General features: G+C 46.3%; 1 protein-coding gene across 1 annotated transcript in view; it reads left to right on the top strand.

Moving 5' to 3' along the window:
• Window positions 1-993: 993 nt before the first annotated feature.
• The window catches only part of LOC149366290 (neprilysin-1-like), a 44,452-nt gene continuing 27,065 nt past the window's right edge, over window positions 994-18,380 (top strand). Inside the window, exons 1-4 of the mRNA XM_089550092.1 lie at window positions 994-1,069; window positions 1,680-1,721; window positions 8,057-8,218; window positions 17,421-17,501. Coding sequence (XP_089406218.1) covers window positions 994-1,069; window positions 1,680-1,721; window positions 8,057-8,218; window positions 17,421-17,501 — 361 coding nt within the window. The remainder of the gene's footprint in view (window positions 1,070-1,679; window positions 1,722-8,056; window positions 8,219-17,420; window positions 17,502-18,380) is intronic.

The following is an 18,380-nucleotide window of genomic DNA, read 5'->3' as shown; positions in this document are numbered from 1 at the left end:
TTTAAAATATCGCCCCAGTAAAGGGCCGGCAGTTACAATAGTTACTCCCACTGCAGTTCCTCCCACTAAAAAAAAGTATTTTTAACCCAAAAATTAGGCGCCCTTTACGATGATAGCCGGAAAAAACGATGCTTTGACAAGCCGTAACGTGAAGAGGAAGTACTGATATTCAATAATAACCACGCAGATCGTTTATTAGAAACCAGCATGCAAGGAATATCAACCATGATGATTATACTGCACAGAAGTATTCATAAAACGCTTTAAGTTGTAAATGATTTCCACCAGTCGCATAAACCAGGTTAGGGCCTACTGATATGCAAGTTGGGCACTTTTATTCTGCGCATCAAGTTTGAAACTTATGAATTATCAATTTATTTATGGCATTATGGTTATGCCTTCAATAAAACATCACGAATGTGTTTAAGCAAGGGGTCTACCAATCGAAAGTAAAATGTAGCTCTTTGTGGCTGCTCGAATACTTTGATAGCGAAGTTACTTGGTATCAAACAGACTATACTGACTATCCGCAATCTCCATGTTATACATTATCCAACTGCATTCTTATAATTGATTGTGAGTCGCTGTGAACTCTGTAATGTAGAACTGGGTAATAAATATCATCAGAGTGAGCAGAATGGAGATTGAAAACGTGGTTATGCCACTGAGCCCGCATTTACAAGCTGGTGTATATACCAAAAAAAAAGCACGCATAATCTTAGAACCTCATTCCGAAGAAATGCTCAAGCTCTGAGTGCAGTCACTGTTAAAAATACCGTGATTGTGCTTTGGTGATACCTTTGTCGGACTATATAAACTCGTGAACTTCGTTTTAAATTTTTGTTTTTAAAGCCGCATTGTGGTAATCGCCTGCGTTGAAGAATCAATAACGTATTTTTGTAGAAGTTTCTTCCTAGTATGCCATTTCAAAAACTTGTCTTTTCATTTTCAGGGGAGTTTGTTCGCTGTTAGAATACGAAATTTATTCAGGCTATGAATATTATAACACTGTTCACCATATTCTTATGGCTGTGTTCAGTGGATTCATGGGGGCCTCCATGGCAGTATGGTAAGTTTGCTAAAGTATGGTAAATTTTATTTACTTCAAATATATAGCTAAGAAGAAAGTATTGGCTATTAAATGAAAACTCGTTTGTTTCTGATACTATGAATAGTAGAACTTGAGCTTGATCATCCGTGCGAACGCACTAACGACAAACGCCTTCGCTGGCTGCGGTGTTTGAAGCTGGTGTTATCCCCGAAAAGGAGTAGCGGACCTGGCAGAGCCTCTTCAAAGTGCACACCCCTAAAAAAGCCAGCCGCCAGGCCGGAGGCCTTTTTACCCATCTCTTTCCAGCGGTGGGTGTCGAACCGACCACCTTTCGCAGCTGCAGAGGCTGATGCCAAGTCTCTAGGCTACCCGTCGGCTAACATAGTCTCCTCCGCTTCCTTTTCCACCTTTCCTGCTCCTTTTTCTAATAACGAGCTAATAAGATGTGGCACTCTAACATGTTATTGAAGGTAAATGGACTGAATGTTTGGCATAAACCTAAAGGAATGTTGATATCTGAAATATGGATTGCCTTGTCTTCGTGGTGTTTTCGTGGTGCTGGTGCCTGTCTAGTGTATCATATATCCATACCTTTTCTATTCAGTGGTTTGTTTCCTTCTCTTTTCAGAACGCTACCACGTTTGCCGGAGCCGCGTTTGCAAACAGCGAGGTAAGCTATCCGTTTTGATGTGTACGTTGAGTAGACGTGAAATTGTCGCTTATTCAATTGAATTTGTCCCAAGAAACAATCGTTCAGTTTTCTGTCGTGCTGGTAACGTACTATTTTGTCATGAATAAGGAAAATGTTCCAAAAAGCCTTAATTGGTATTGGTTGTTCAAAAAAGGATAGGAAGACAAGCAAAGGACTTAATACATGATTGCTCTATAATTATGTCTGATAAGCACACTTTCTTAATTTTCTGCCTGGGTTTACTTATGTCGCATACTACGCAGAATTCGTTTCGGCACTTGAATCGAGAAAAAAAAATCGTCTTTCGTTGTAACTAGGTTGTTGCCTTTCGCATTTGACGGCAGAAGACTTTTAAATCGTTTATCTAGCCTCCTTCACTGGCCCAACAATCAGGTAAAAGCCTTCACTTGTGAACCAAATCACTCACGCAAAAAATATACATTGAATAGGTTGGGGCAACCGAAAAGGAAATAAAAATAATAGGCCCCTGCCTGCACCGTTTACACACAACAGGCTTAACCCAATTGAAAAATAAAAGAGGAGGCCTGTAGGCAAGTTGTAATTTGACCACCCGTGGGTGGAAAAATAAAATATTAGGGAAAATGCTACATTAGCGACCCACAGCCGAGAGAGCGGGCCCGGGGAGGCTCCCCTGACCTCCCCTGGGAAGTAGCGGAAAGGGAAATGGGACGTGGGAAGGGAATGGGGACAGCGAGATTTTTGCTCTGATCCTTCAATTATCTCGACTCCATTTCTGGCCCGCCTGGCCAGGGCAGGGAGAGCATCGAGATTGCCCAATGGTGCGGCCCCACTCACGGGATGCCCGACCACCCACCATACGCAACGGGCTCCGACCGTCGGAGACAGGAAAACCTAACACGGGGTCAGTAGCTACCTGGGGCTCCTCATCGCTCACTAGAAGGCTTTTCCCACCTGCCGGCTACTAGCCGTCGAAGGTTTTTCGCGGTTTTTCGGACACCGGAAGTATGTGTGATATCCCGGCCAGTGGACGCCCAGTTCGTCAACGGCCTCGCGGCCTCAGAACCGGTCAGACTCCGGGGGGACCATCTGTGCTTCCTCCAACCATCCATGCACTTATTTCCTCTCCTAGCTTACTCTTCTCCTACTGAGGAGTGAGTGTTCAAGGCTGGGCGACCGGGCCACTAACCAAGAACGTGGCTTAGGATGAGATGACCCGGGCCTACTCCACCGGTACTCCACACATCTTCGGTTTTCGCCAGACTCTTACGAGGCAGTACTAAGCCCTCATCCCCCGGCATCCCGCAGGCGGTTAAGCCTGCGGCCGGCCGTAAGGCCGCTTCCCCGAGGCGGCGGTCCTCAGAGCCTGGCCACTATGAACCCCCGCGCGGACCTGGTTTCTCCGTAACCAGAAACCGACGCGTCGGTAGCCAGACTTGCACGCCCCCGCGCGCAGAGGAAGGAAGGTAGCATGTATTTGAAAACCTTTTGGCGTTTTGACATGCCTTCCGGGCCGGATTTCGTGGGTCCAACCTGAGTATAAACCCAGGCCTGCCTCCGCTCAGGCATCGGACCTCACGTGCACGACTGGCCCTCACAGTCGTCTGGGAGTCGCTGCCACTCCCATTGGGGGTTTGCATCCCCAGAGGATGGGTCCCGGCCATCCCATCCCCACTGCTGGCATTGCACCGAAACAAAGCCTAGTAGCCGAAACTACACCGGCCCGTATTCGGTGGCGGGGGGGGCCACGAGCAGGCTGCACAGTCAGATTTCCCCCCCGCAGTTGGAGACGGCCATTTACGTTCAGTATGGCGTTTCTCTGAACATATGTGGTGAAGTAAAGAGAGCTTCGAATAGAAAAGGGTTGGCCCGTAGACGTGCAGTGAGTCTTGACTATTTGTGTTATGCAAAGCGAACTGAAAATGACTGCATACTTGCGACGATCTGCAGTCGCTCAAGGATATATTTGCACTTTATGTAGATGTGGCTGGCAAGCGAAGTAGGGAGCAGAAATCATCGTTCCAAACACTAGACGGAAAGCCACACCCTCTCGTCTTTTGGAAACAATTCCTTCTAACCGAGGTACTTTTAAAACTAGCGCCTATTAGCCTTTGCTTTTATGTCTAGAGTCGTCTCAGCACGGCGACGCGTGTCAGTGCAGTTCTCCGCAATCATAAGTACAGGAGCGTACAGGTGGAAATGTTGCCCTGAAAGCAAATGAGAACAGCGAAACTGCATTATTTTCCGCAAGACTTCTTTCTTTCCAGTAGGGAGTTGACCTCTGCTTGATAAAGCTCATTTGCGGGGAGCGCTGACGTTCGGTTACCAGCCCCGTAGTTGTCTTGTGCGGGTGTAGCTTGCGCCAATCACATTCAGAAACAGCGCCATTAAGAAACTAGCGTGAAGGACGTGGCGCTTAAAGGGCTCGCATGCGACAGAAAGCGGAAGGAGGGCAAGGGACATCCCGTCAGCCTAAGCGTTCACACTCGGAGAAATGGGACATGACCTAACGCAAGGCGCATCCGATCCACGAGCTGCGGACGTGGTGGCTTCAAACCGCATGCGAAAGGTTTCAAGGTCCTAAAGTACGCGTTCACCGGGTATAATGCACCAATTAAAGACGGCGTGACCCTGAAATTCATCTGTCTTTGAATGTTGGGCAACCCCCCCATAGCCGCGCTAGTTTTAATAGCTAAATCCCCAATCCGAAAAGTACAATCCGCGGAGCACAAGGGAAAAGCTGAAAGAGCTCATTTTCCGAATCACTACGAATGTAATATAGCCTATGCAGTAGAATCTCGTGTAGGGTCCACACTCGGGCATGGGCAACACCTCCTGGTTTGGACTACATAAATGAGAACATAAGAGGGTGATATGCTTTATTTTTATTTCTTGTATCGGCCGCACCTAAAAATTATTATTGACTTTTAAAAAATGTGGCTCTTACACCAGTTTATTCCGTAAATTTGCTTAATGCCAGAAGAGGGCAAATACGGGTTGGTTGGTACATGTTTTAATGCTTAATGCCAAGGCGTGCAAAAAATTCAATTTTTAAACAGGGGAGCGAAATTTTCGCGTTCAACACGATGAAAGGAATACCTTTGAGACGTGCAGGGATAATAATGCGCATTTGTTTAGATCAGGTCCTTCTTTTAGTAATCGAGACTAATGTCGTCCTATCGGAAGATCACCGGGATGATTATACTGACAAAAGGAATATTTTAGCTAGGAGAATATTTCACTCACCTGAAATGTACACAAACAAACAGCGGGAAAGTGAAGACATTAAAATTGTGGTATTTGCGTTCGGAAGGGATGAGACCTACGAAGGACACCGTAGTGGAGAACTCGGGATTAATTTAGTCTGCCTGTGGTTCTTGAAGGCGGGGTCACATCGGACGGCACATGGGCACCTTCCGGGTTTCGCCTTAATTTACTTCCTTAGCGTTAGTGTTGCTTACCCTTAACTTATACCAAATGTCCAAAAAAAGAGAGCATTGTCACTCTAGAAGCAGCTGAGAATTTTCAGGTACTTATAAAGGTATTTTTTGTCCTTAAAAGCTATAAAAGCTCATCGCTAGCAATACCTCCAAGAAAGCCACCAAACCCCAGGAAAAACCAACGTAATCCGAGATGTCCAAGCCATGACACTCCAAGAAAGCGGTCTATTGTTCTGAAATGTTTAAACGATAGGCAACAGCCAACTCGGCCTCCTACCACCAATGTGAAACCTTGCAGTTTTTCTTTGTTTCTGCCGCCGCGGTGGCTCAGTGCTTATGGTTCTCGGCTGCTGACCCGAAAGACGCGGGTTCGATCCCGGCCGCGACGGTTGAATTTCTTTGGAGGAGAAATTCTAGAGGCCCGTGTACTGTGCGATGTCAGTGCACGTTAAAGAACCCCAGGTGGTCGAAATTTCCGGAGCCCTCCACTACGGCGTCTCTCATAGCCTTAGTCGCTTTGGGACGTTAAAACCCCATAAACCAAACCAAACTTTTCATTGTTTCTATTAAGCCGAATTCAGGCGGACAATAGTAGTGAATCTTGCTTCGAGGAATCTACATTCTATGAAATAGTTCGCGACTGGAAATTCCTCTTATACAGGCAGTTTTCTGGACACGTGCTAGTCGAGAACTGAGTGCCTGTTCATATTTTCCCAGTCAGCACTTTCTTGAACAAGGCACAAAATCCTAACAAGCTGCACGGTTACGCTCACATTTCTCTTGTGCATGCAAGCTGTGTAAACTGGTGTGTGTACGCGATATGTGAAAAAGTTTGAGAAGCACTTCGTTTCTATAACGTGATTAGAAAAGGAATTTTATGCAGCCCTAGACTGTCACCGCAAATTTCTTAACATTCCTGGCTGGCTCCTGTCGGTTTTAAGCTGACTCATTTAAACGCACTTCGCGCAGTGTACGCTTACTTGCTCATTGTTGTGATTTAGTAAGAGGAGGCGTTATGGACGGGAGTAAACAGTTCGCGGCAAGAAGCAGTCTTGATAGCCAAACAGAAATATTGTAACGTGGCGGCCAGCCGAAGAATGAGGCGTGGTGAACGATGGCTATGAGATGATTTTAATGGCCGCTGGCCTAGCGCGAGCGCTCCGTCCCGCGCCACTGCCAGCTTCGTCTTCGTCACACTACCCGGGGCCTCCGAGCGATCGTCCCGATCGGTGACGAACAGACGGCGAAATGGCGATGGTCTTGAGTGAAGGATCGAACAATATGTAGAAGATGGTGCAGTGCTGGCCGCCACGATGAGAAAGATGAGAGAATGAGTCCCCGTCCACGAAGCATCCGGGCCGTAGAGTGCCAGGAGCTGACGGCCGAGGTCTCTGGACGCACCGAACGGCAGAGGCAGGGGGACGGTGTCTTCACGTTTGGGTCAGTGGGGTCTTGGGTCGGTGGGGTCTTGGGTCCGTCGGGTTTTGGTCCGTCGGGTCTTGGGTCGTCGTGTAGTGTGGTCCGGGCGGGGGACGGGGCTGGGGTGAGCGTCGAGGTCGGTTCAGGTCGGGCGGGCTGGGGCACGGCCGTGCGGCGCTGACCAGGTACTCACGGCCGACGTCCACGGCAGGCCCAGGACGCCGAAGCTCCGTGACCAGGATGGCGATGAAGGGACCCCAGCACCCCACACCAAATGTAACGTGGCGGCCAGCCGAAGAATGAGGCGGGGTGAACGATGGCTATGAGATGATTTTAATGTCCGCTGGCCTAGCGCGAGCGCTCCGTCCCGCGCCACTGCCAGCTTCGTCTTCGTCACAATATCACATGTTGAAATCGTAAATTATGTGACCCCGCACAATTTGTTTGAAGATAATTTCGCACAGGGCGCTGATCCTACCGCTCCACACGACATTCAATTCGAAGAAGTTGTACGCTTCTGGTTTAATCTTGTAGAATCATCGCCATCATCATCAGCCTGACTACACCCACCGCAGGGCAAAGGCCTCTTCATGTCTTTCCAATTAACCTTATCTTTTCCCATTTGCAGGCCCCCATATTTCCGCTAACTTCTTAATCTTATCCACCCACCTAACTTTTTGCCACCTTCTGCTACGCTTGCCTTCCCCTTGGAATCCACTCCGTTACCCTTAAGGTCCAGCGATTCTCTTGCCTTATCATCACATGCCCTGCCGAAACCCATTTCTTCCTCCTGATTTCGACTAGGATGTCATTAATCCGCATCTGTTCCCTTACCCACTCCGCCCGCTTCCGAACTCGAAATGTTGCGCCTGTAAATTTTTTGTGTTGTCCTTAACATAAGCTAAACCCACTACTTTGTTCCCCAGGTTTCTTCCCCTTAGGTGAGTACCGGTAAGAACCAGCAACTGGTAACAAAACACCAACGCTGTTTCGGATTGCTGTTTATGCTACAGTCGTTTAAAAAATAAGGTACAGCTGGATACACTCTTAATTCACCTGGAAGATAAACAAAAATGGCATACATTTATGCGTCATTAAATTTCAATTTACAAACCAAAGCTCCTCAGAATGATAACGAAGGCGTTAATGTCGGAATGACAATTAAATTCACTGAGGCGCTGCAGAACTACTGCCCAAAGAGGAGGAAAAAATAATAAACACCGCGCTTGGTATTCCGAACAAAAGCCCACAAAAAATATCACTAGCCACCTGGAAATGCTTCATGCCGCCGTACGTAGTTTGGAAAGGAGGTCACCAATAGGCTGCTGCTCGATTCTAAAGTAGATCTTTTGGCGAGAAAGTGAAGTCACTCTGCTGACTTAGTGAAGCCACATATCTGGCTTTCAGTCTAGGAATCCGCCCAGTGATTCATTAGTGGGAAATAAAACCTGATTCTGATTCTGACTTCTCTTCCAGCAAGGCTCATAAGAGAATATATTGACCCCTATGTGGACCCTTGCGAGGACTTTTACTCCTACGCCTGTGGCGGATGGCTGCGAAGGACGCGGATACCACAGAAAAAATCATCGTACAGCAGTTTTAACATCCTGAACGACGAATTGTTGAAAATATTGAGAGGTGAGACACTCCTTTTTATCATCATGCACCGGAACGTGAACACTGCTATTGCTTAAGCATTGAACTTTGTCCGTGTCATAGATTCTAACGTGAGGAAGACCCTGTCTCTTCATGTCCATTGCCCAAGGGCAATAATTTCCAAGCTACTAGGCACTACTTCCATTCTCCGTTTTTTATGAATCGCTTGCAGTCAATAATGGCAGTAGTGCCACGTGGCCTATTTTTAAGGGAGCTTGTTTGATCTTCATTTCTATCGAAGATATTGTGGGAGCTCCTTCATTATCCGGATACACGGCAGTTTTACGCCTCAAAAAGGGTATACAAAACCAAGAAATAATTTCTGGGCGAGGAACTCGTACCGTCCTTCACAAAGAAAGCGAAAAATAATTACACAAGCGATCGTACGATGTCATGCGACAAAAAATACTTTGCAGTGCAGGTCGTACATTTTCCTTTTAACATTAGGCATCTTTAGCATACCGAGCACAGTGTTACCGTTACCAGAGTTCAGGAATCCGGCCCAATGTGAGCGAGAAGCGCACGAATGATGCGGCAGGCGTGCCTGCAGCTGCCAGGTACCTGGCGCCATCTGGCACCCTCGAGGCGATCTGCTTATGCGTGATAATGGCCTCCGAGATTAACCACCCGGGCTAGTTAGAAACGAGCTCCTCGGGTGATCTCGGAGGCCAGGGCACATTGGCTGTGGGTGGGCTCCCTGCACTGCGGTAACGCTAACGGTAGCACGGTACACGGGTATGCTAAAGGTGTTTATTGATCGCCTTCCCATTGCAGCTATAATTTGATTTCGGCATCGATTTTTCGCCCCGCTGCTGCGCGGCCTTTTGTGTTTTGCTAATTTTGCTTCGTTTCAGGCGAAAAGGAGAAAATGGGCGTAAGACGACATCGAGGTTGAAACAGTACTCCAATACGCACCAAGGTTTAACAAGAGCGGAAAACCTAAGGCGGTCTGACTCACCAGCGCTCGTCGCGCTCGGCATATTTATTTTTATTTTTATTTATGTACATACTGCAGACCATGGTTAGGTCCAAGCAGGAAGGGCAGGTGCACAAAAAGCAAAATTATAGCAACAAAAATACAACAATACAGCAAAGATAATGTAGTAAAACAACAATACAGCAATGCAAGACAAAGCAGAAAAAATACATAACACGCAATATCAAAAAAGATGGCTGAGGAACGCGTCTGATTTTCAGGGTGGATTAGGTTCGGTTAATGAGTTCCAGTCGGATATGGTGCGTGGGAAAAAGGAAAACTTGAACGAGTTAGTCCGGGAAAAATATGGTTTTAAAAGAGCTTTGTGATAGTGTCGTGTATTCCGTGTTGGCATTGGGGAAAGATAAGCAGAAGGGTCAAGTCTGAGTTTATTGTTAAGAAGTAATGAAAGAAACTCTAAACGAAAATTTCGTCTTCTTACCTGTAGTTCTTCAATACCGTTAGCATGCATCAAGTCTGAGGGTGAGTCAGTGGGTAGATATTTTGAATATATGAATCTAATTGCTTTCCTTTGAATGTTCTCGAGTTTTCTTATGTTAGACTTAGTATACGGGTCCCAAATTATGCAAGCATATTCAAGCTTGGGTCTAATTAGAGTATTATAACCTCGGAGCTTAACGTTAGTGGGGGCGTTTCGAAGTTTATGCCTTATATAACAGAGCTTACGGAATGCGAGTGAACAGATGTTATCTATGTGAGAGTTCCAAGAAAGGTTATTAGTAAGTGTTACACCTAAGTACTTTACGGACGCTACTTGTTGCAATGGTGATGATTCTAATTTATATACATATTCTAGAGCGTTTATCTTGTTAGTTATGCGAAGAGAAACGCTTTTATCTGCGTTCAGTGTCATGTCCCAGCGCTTGCACCACTGTACAATATTAGTAAGCGTATTTTGTAGGTCACTCTGATCGTTTTCATTGCTAACATCGCGAAATAGGACACAGTCATCAGCATATAATCGAATATGTACGCCAGGGCAAACTTCATCGATGATGTCGTTAATGTATATTAGAAAGAGTAGTGGCCCCAGTACGCTTCCCTGTGGCACACCTGATGTGAGTGGGAGACAGCCAGACTGGTGCCGACCGATTGAAACATGCAGACTCCGGTTAGTTAAATAATCATTTATCCAGGAAATAAAAATAGGCGGAAGTCCAATAGTTTTTAGTTTTAGAATTAGGCTGTGGTGTGGAACTTTGTCAAACGCTTTACTGAAATCTAGAAAGATCGCGTCAATCTGGCTGTTATTGTCAAGTGATGCCGCAAATGAATGGATAACTGAAAGTAGTTGAGTTACTGTGGAAAACCCTTTGCGAAAACCATGCTGGTAATCTGTCAGAATGTTGTTGCGATCTAAGAATTCATTAATGCTAGTTGCGACAATATGTTCCATTAATTTGCAGCAAGATGACGTTAAGGATATAGGTCGATAATTGCTCACCTGAAGGCGGTCGCCTTTTTTAAATACAGGTACGACTCGGGCTATCTTCCAGTCTTCAGGTACACACCCGGTTAACAATGACACGCGAAATATAATAACCAAAAACCTGGCCAGAGATTCAGCATACCTCCGAAGAAAACCGTTAGGAATATCGTCGGGCCCTGGGGATGATTTAATTTTCAGGTTTAGTAACATTGAAACGACACCATCATACGAGGTGAAGTTAACTTCATCTTTGTAATGTATCTTTGTAATGTAATGTATCTTTGTAATGTCGCGCTTCAGGCCACAACAAAGATTTTTTTGTTCCTTAGTGCCTAGGCTGAGCAATCCTACTCACTGTACCCGGCGGTCCATAGGGCATCCTGATCACATTTTGCAGAAGGGCCGTCTTAAAAACGTCAGTGGTCGGTTGGCGCGGTCTTCGCTCCCATAAACTAAGATTGGTTTATGGGGTTTAACGTCCCAAAGCGACTCAGGCCATGAGGGACGCCGTAGTGAAGGGCTCCGGAAATTTCGACCACCTGGGGTTCTTAACCTGCACTGACATCGCACAGTACACGGGCCTCTAGAGTTTCACCTGCATAGAAATTCAACCATCGCGGCCGGGATCGAACCCGCGTCTTTCGGGTCAGCAGCCGATTAACTGAGATAACTAAGAGAAATTGTGCTCATTTCAAAGCGATCGCATACACCGCACACATTTCAGAGTTATCTTCTTGCACGCTTCTTCCCGGTACATCATCACTGTCTTCATCAGCAGGAGGAGCAGCATAACTAAGTCCCCTGACGAAGAAACAGCTCTCCCATGTCCTTTCAGTTAACCCTGTAACCTGCCAGTGGCGGCCGGCCTATCTGGCAAACTTCCTAATCTCATCCGCCCATCTAAATTTCTGTCGCCCATTGCTATGATTGCATTATCTCGGAATACATTTCTTGAATCTACTGTTCTAGTGCATGACAGAAGCCAACAGACGCCGAAAGCAAGGAGCATAGGGGCTGTCTCGTTTTTTTAATTTCTACTTTTTCATTATTGGGAGACTAATGAAAAACAACCACATACCGCGACGGCATCTGAACACACGAGCTTTGAATTTCGCGTCCGGTGTTCTACCGCCTGAGCTACGGCGACGGTTGTCCGTTCTTTTGCTTTCGGAGATATTGATGTGTAGCGTAACCGGACCTTGACAGTGTTCACGAGCGCCACCCCCGTCCATAGCGGCGGGCGTAGTACGTTCTGTACTACCCCGAGTGCCACGGCGGAAAGTGATCAAGCAATGAGGACAGAGGTTGTGCGACAACCACCTTATGCTATACATGGAATCAAGACTGCCATATTCCAGGCCCTCGATGCACTATTCAGCAGACAAGGGAATGGAAAGAGGTGTTCATTATGGCATACAGGAAAAACTACAAATAAAAGACAGCCCATATGCTCTTTGGTTTCGGTGACTGCTAGCTTCCGTCATGTATGTCTCAGCTTGAACGGCCTGTTCAGAGCTCAGCTTGAACATGGAAGGGAAACACCGCAAAAGCACAAAAATCAGGCACTGCTTCAGAGTACAACAGAATAAGAAGAATATCAAGTTTATTCCTTAGTAATACCTAACCATATTATTATCCCTGTGCCTCACTACACTACGCGTTTTGTAAAAGGAGGACATAAGATAGACATCAATTTTTCACAGGCAAAACCTGACCGCCTAGTGCGAGAAGTTTGAAATTTAAGCGCCACTTCGGCGCGCTTCTCTGTGCTGTGATTGTCTGACAGTGATCCGTGCCCGCTTCCTTTCTGTTTCTGTGTCTTCCTGAGCGTTTGTCGTGAAATTTTCTTGCCTTTCATGAGAAGAAACACTTGCCTAACTACTGTGCACCGACCTTTGAGCGCAGCTGTTAAGCCCGAGTTTGTGGTGGATGACGGATGGCGTCATAAGTTTGTTGTCTTCTGTTTGCGAGGTACTTTCCAATGGTTCTATTCGTCCCTTCTCTCGGCTTTCCATTCTGCAACTTCGACTTCGTATTGTTGTCACCGAAAGTTTTCCTCTTTCTGTTTTTTGCGCTCTTGCGTCGGCAGCGGCGTCGTTGCTTGCGGCTTAACAGCAGCCAGCAACGCGGCGGGTTGCGCTTTTTATTTGTCTGCGCACATGGGCGTCAAGCGTGACGCACACCACAGATGTAGGCAAAATGGCTGTGCCCAGATCTACTGCTGCTGCTGCCGCTTGCGCCTTTCTCGAGCTTCTTTTAGACAGTAGATTGTCTTTTTATGAACGAAACGGCTTCATAATATTATACCCACCGTGGTTGCGACTAATTAAATATAGTGAATGCCATTAGGTCGAGCAAGAGGACTGCGCTTCAATATTTGCGATACTGCGACAAACTTCACTGCCTTAGCTCAAGGGGGAGCTCTTGTGAGCGTGAGAACGTTTTGAACCACGATAGTGCGCAAACTAGGATCAGAGCTTATGAACCCGCATGAATGACATCTGCGGTGAAATGTTCGTAAATGCTCGTGTTCTCTTTAGGAGCGACATGTAACGGCTGTGCCGCTCGTATTTACAACAGGACACTGCGGAGAATGTTAGGGGGGCGGGGAAGCGCGGACAGGACCCTCCGAGGGGCGATGCATACAGTTGGATTCCGCGTGAACACTGGTTTGTTTACAATAGACTATGAGAAGGAAAAAAATTACCGACGATTACGTTACTTCCTAATGCGAAATTTGAGCGCAGCAAATAAGCTGTTTCACCTTTTCGATAGTGAGTCAACCCCAGCTGCAGAGTTGGTTTCAGGGACAACGCCGCCGATGCCGACACAAACAATATGATACCCTCGCTTCCGCAGCGCTAAGAACCAGGTCTAGCCGTGAGAAGGTGGTCACGTATTCGTCGACGTGCCGGGGCCTACGTGAAATAACCGGCGCGTCGGCAACTGAAGAGCACCCTATCCGCCACACAAGAACAGGGGGGGGGGGGGGGACCCTTTCCTCCTCTTTCTGCATGGCGGCGACGGTGTTCTATGCAGTCACGTTATCTTGACTCTCTAGCGGCGTCAGCGGCATCCAGCGGTATCAGTCGGTCGCTGCTAGCGCTGGGGGGATGAAAGGGGGGCGGAGCTGGTTACGAGGCCGACGACAACGCCGACGACGACGCGAAACCCAGGAACGGACGCCAAAGAGCTGCGCTCTAAAAAACACATGCAAAAAAAAGTGGCTAAAAGGAAAGGAAAACAGGGAGGGTGTGTTTAGAGGGAGGTAGAGAAAGAGGATAACCCTGGAACTTGATCTGGCCAAGATTGGCCTCCTAGATCGGCCGGTCGTCGTGTTGTGGTCTCCGACTGTACAGCTTGGGAGGCCCGTTTAGTCCGCTTGACCTGTCTTCCTTTGTTTGCTCCAGGGCCGTCTCCTATTTTCTACAACATTTGGGATAGAATTATGAATATTGTCATTCGCGATCACATGCTATATTTAATCTACGTTATGCCTCCTCTCCTCCTCATGACCCTCCAGCCAACAGCAGTGAAAGTAAACATAAATCCATAAAGTCCTAATTTCCATCCCTTATCACGGTGGCCGGCATCGCAAACAACCAGTGATAAATTTATTTTATATTAATAAGTTTGACAGCACGGAAGACCAAATGATGATGCCACGCGTTGATTAGATTTTGCAGCAACTTTATAAAACCAGAATCGTTTTGCTAAATATTGCCCCGAACAGAAAGGTACTTTTGTTGCACTAGTCGCGAGAAAAAATTCTAGGTGACTATGAATTATGCGAATTTGAGGGCCCGTCCTGTGTTTTGTGTCTGTTTTATGTCCCCGTTCAATCGCAACGGTTTCATCTGTATATTGCAACTGGCCAACTATCCCAAACTAGACATTTGATTCAGGACTGAATTGGTGATTATCATCTCCTCCCTAAGTTGTTAGTGAAAAATGAGTTGGTCAAGCGTGCCGCCACTACTGAAATCCAGCATATTCGATAGTCTATCGCTTGCCTTAGATGGAGAGCGGAACGATATTATATTCAATTTACTCTTTATCACTTGAGAGTTTTCATCCGCGTACTGATATCTCTGTGTTTGATTGAACTCAGTTGAGCTTAACGGAGGGGCTCTAGGCGAGACGCGATGTACTTGTAAAATCACAGTAACTCACAATCATAACACGGGAAACAGAACGGATCATTATGAAATTCTCACCGTAACATACTATCATCGCCATGTTGAATTACTTGAGCTGTGAGCCAAGCACCTTCGATCTAGGAGAACGTACAGGCGCCCAAATCATTAGCTGGCGTGCGCGAGCGGCGACTTTTCTGTTCGTCAGCGCAATATGACGGAGCGAAGTTGGAAATGGAATGACGCTAAGCGCATGCTCACAAAGCCCGCTCAGCTGGGGCCGTCGTCTGCTAGGCTGTTCCTTCTTAAGGATGTCAGCCCTTCTAATCGCGTTTCGACGAGCAGGCAGCGTGAGTAGGCCAATGGTTTTCCTCGCATTTTACGTTCCGAAGAACAGCGTTGTAGCAACCAAGTGAGGAAATAAAACTGAAAGATATGACGAACACGCCCAATCATGCGATAAGCCGGAGAACATGGGTCGTTATCATTATGAATGGAGAACATGGGTCATTATCGTTATGAAAGGGTTATCACTAGCCCAGGCAACAATCTGCAAGTCTTCTTCTTTTGTTTTCCTGTTGAGGTAGCGAGGAGGATCTTCAATTCGACCTTCGTCCCAGTAGGCACGTATGATTCTGCCCACTGAAGCCCCAGTCACTCCAGTTGCTTTCGAATCTCCTTCTGCGATGAGCCGCCCAATGACATGCCTATAATACGGAGTCTTGCCACTTCACATACACGGAGTGGCATCCTGATAACTGTTCCGAAATGCTGCGAGTACGGCTGCAGAGCAGCTTCACTTCAGTTTCACAGCGGCCTTTTAGTTTCGTCGCCACGCTGAAGCATAAAGCACGCAGAGTGTTGATAAGCGCCCTTCGTGCCGATGAAAAAAAGCTTTCGCCTTAGCAAGTAACACATGAACGATATATGTTCTCCGGCTTATCGTATGACTGGTAGTGTGCGGCCTATCTTTCAGTTTTATTTCCTCGCTTGATTGCTACAACGCTGTTCTTCGGAACGTAAAATGCGAGCAAAATCATTCGTCTACTCACGCTGCCTGCTCGTCGAAACGCGATAATAAGGGGTGACGTCCTTAAGAAGGAACAGCCTGGCAGACGACGGGCCCAGCCGTGCGTGCTTTGTGAGCATGCGCCTAGCCTCATCCTGTTTCCAGCTTCGCCCCGTCATATGGCGCTGACGCACAGAAAAGTCGCTGCTCGCGCACGCCAGTTAAAGATTTGGGCGCCTGTACCTCCGGGCTTGGTGGCTGGCGTCTGTTCCTCAAAAGCGCACACTGGTGGGCGAGTTGTTGTTGCATTGCGGGCCACGCCAACCACGTCTTAGTTATTCCGTATGCCATTTCAGGATAGTCTGCTTGGTGATTCCCGCTTTTGGTCGCGTTGATGGTGACGCACCTCAGAGCCTTTCTTCCGTACGTGTATGATAAAAACAGATTCACGACGATTTACTCGAATTCCACCGCAGAGTAGGGCTTAGGCAGGGACGTCGAAGGTAACGTAACTTTACTAAAAGGAACATCTGTTATCTCGGTGCATCCAGGTGCTACGTATCTTCGTCGTTCGCAACATCTTCCTGTTGCGAACGCCGTCGCCGGCTCATTGCGCGTGCAGCCTACATTGCGTTAGTCGTCACGTAATCGAGGTCGCAACTATGGTACCCAACAATGCTGGGCAAATGGATTTTTCATCGGTACACCTTTATGTACAAAATTTTTTAATATGATGAAAAATTTCACAATACCAATTAATATATCCGCAGATCACCCGACGGCAGTCATGTGTTTTTTTATATTAACGTTATTGCTGTTATCAATAACGCTCCCCATTGATTTTCTATGGCAGTCTTAACTGTTCGATGCGAGCTATGAAAACAATAGAAAAGGAAGATTTTTCTACATACAAGAAAAATGAATAATTTCCTTCGATAACTCTATAATAGTGTCTTACTAATTTTCAAATTTTCAAAATTTTTGTCCCAGAATATTGGACATGGGCGTGGTTGGCAAAAACATTTGCAACATCCGATTAACCACTGGGATGTGAAAACAACCGCTAAACGTTCTTCTAGCCGCCCGTCTTTACCTGTCGTTACGGCTTTCTCTTCAGACGACAAAAAGACGATGATAAGACGCAGAGGTGATTCACATAAATTTTTTATTCGTAAATAACAGGAAAAGTAAGCAGGTATTCTGGCTGGGTTTTCAGAATAAGTGAGGAACCACTAAGAAAAAACTAAAGTCTCTTTAGTGGTGTACCTTCTGTTTCTTGGCAGATGTCTAAAATGCAATTACGAACGGTGCAAAGAACGAATGAATTCTTTAGGAATTGAGGCTGGATACTTGAAACACGCATTAGACGGAAAAAAATTGAAGGAAAAGTGTAAAGATGTGTACAATTTATGCGCACTGCATTAGCTAGTGGATGAAGACACGTCACGACTCTACAGTTTTCATTTTTTCACTTTGACAGGCGTTGCGTTGACAACCGCTTTGACACTGTGCAGTAATTACCCAGTAGAGAGCCAAGACTAACCACAACTAAATACATAAGCTTCGTGCAGTGAAAGTTCATTCTGCTCATGACAAAATATCTTCCTCCACAGGTTTACTGGACAGAATAATAGTCCGCCCGGGAACTCAAAATGTTCTGGGGAAGTTAGCCGTGGCCTACGAGGCCTGCAAAAGTAAGTTATTTCTGTTGTTCAGTCAGAACCCTGTTGGGGTCTTTATGATATTACTGTTTCTTACTCCTCCTCCGATGAAGTCGCTCTTTGGAGTGCACGTGAAATGTGGAGCAGTAAGGATGATTCCATAACACAACAGAAATGACTGTGAAATACAGTTTGTGAAATGTCTCCTTTCCAACTACGGACGTATCAGTGATATAATTACACAGAAGAACCGATTTTTCTCAGCATTCCCTTTCGGAGATTAAAAAAATTTCTAGTGTCAATGCTACCACATTAAAAGCTAGACCTGCAGACCTCATTCATGAAACGAGGAGTATGACCATCATGGTCGATATGCCTTTTTTGATCAAAATGTTCGAAATAATGATGGCAGTTTTCTGGCCTCATAAGTGTCCGCAATATGCGCTTAAAAAAAGACCCAATTACAATTTCTTTTTTAGGTTGCAGTAAGATTTCTATTCAGCTCCTTAAAACTTTCGGTCATTCAAAATACGGAAAAACTACGCATGCCAGAAATTCATCAGTGGAAACCACTTTCTTGAATTTTGTTCGGTGATACTCCAAGGTGCTTATAGTTACTCGGTTCAAACTGGCATGAAGCCTATATCGGTGCAAATACATACAGCGATGCTCCAAATTAGGCACGATGCGCTTGTTTGACGACCAAAATTGGACAACTGGAAGAAAGAGTTCAATTGAAAGCACTCAGATTGGGAACCTAAGTTTTCCCCATCCACAGATAATAAACAGTCGCTCTCACCACAACGTCTCAAGTGCACTGCCGGAGGCTCCTTTCTAACCATTTTAATTAAAAAATAACCAAATGAAGTCCTCCAAACAGCTTACTTTGCTAAAGGAGAGATAAGGCCTGCG

This window comes from Amblyomma mixtum, chromosome 1, assembly GCF_055824585.1.
Source record: "Amblyomma mixtum isolate Tamu chromosome 1, ASM5582458v1, whole genome shotgun sequence".
Classification (NCBI taxonomy): Eukaryota; Metazoa; Arthropoda; class Arachnida; order Ixodida; family Ixodidae; genus Amblyomma; species Amblyomma mixtum.
Note: the sequence above shows the minus strand (reverse complement) of the source record. Positions and strands in the feature narration are given on the sequence as shown.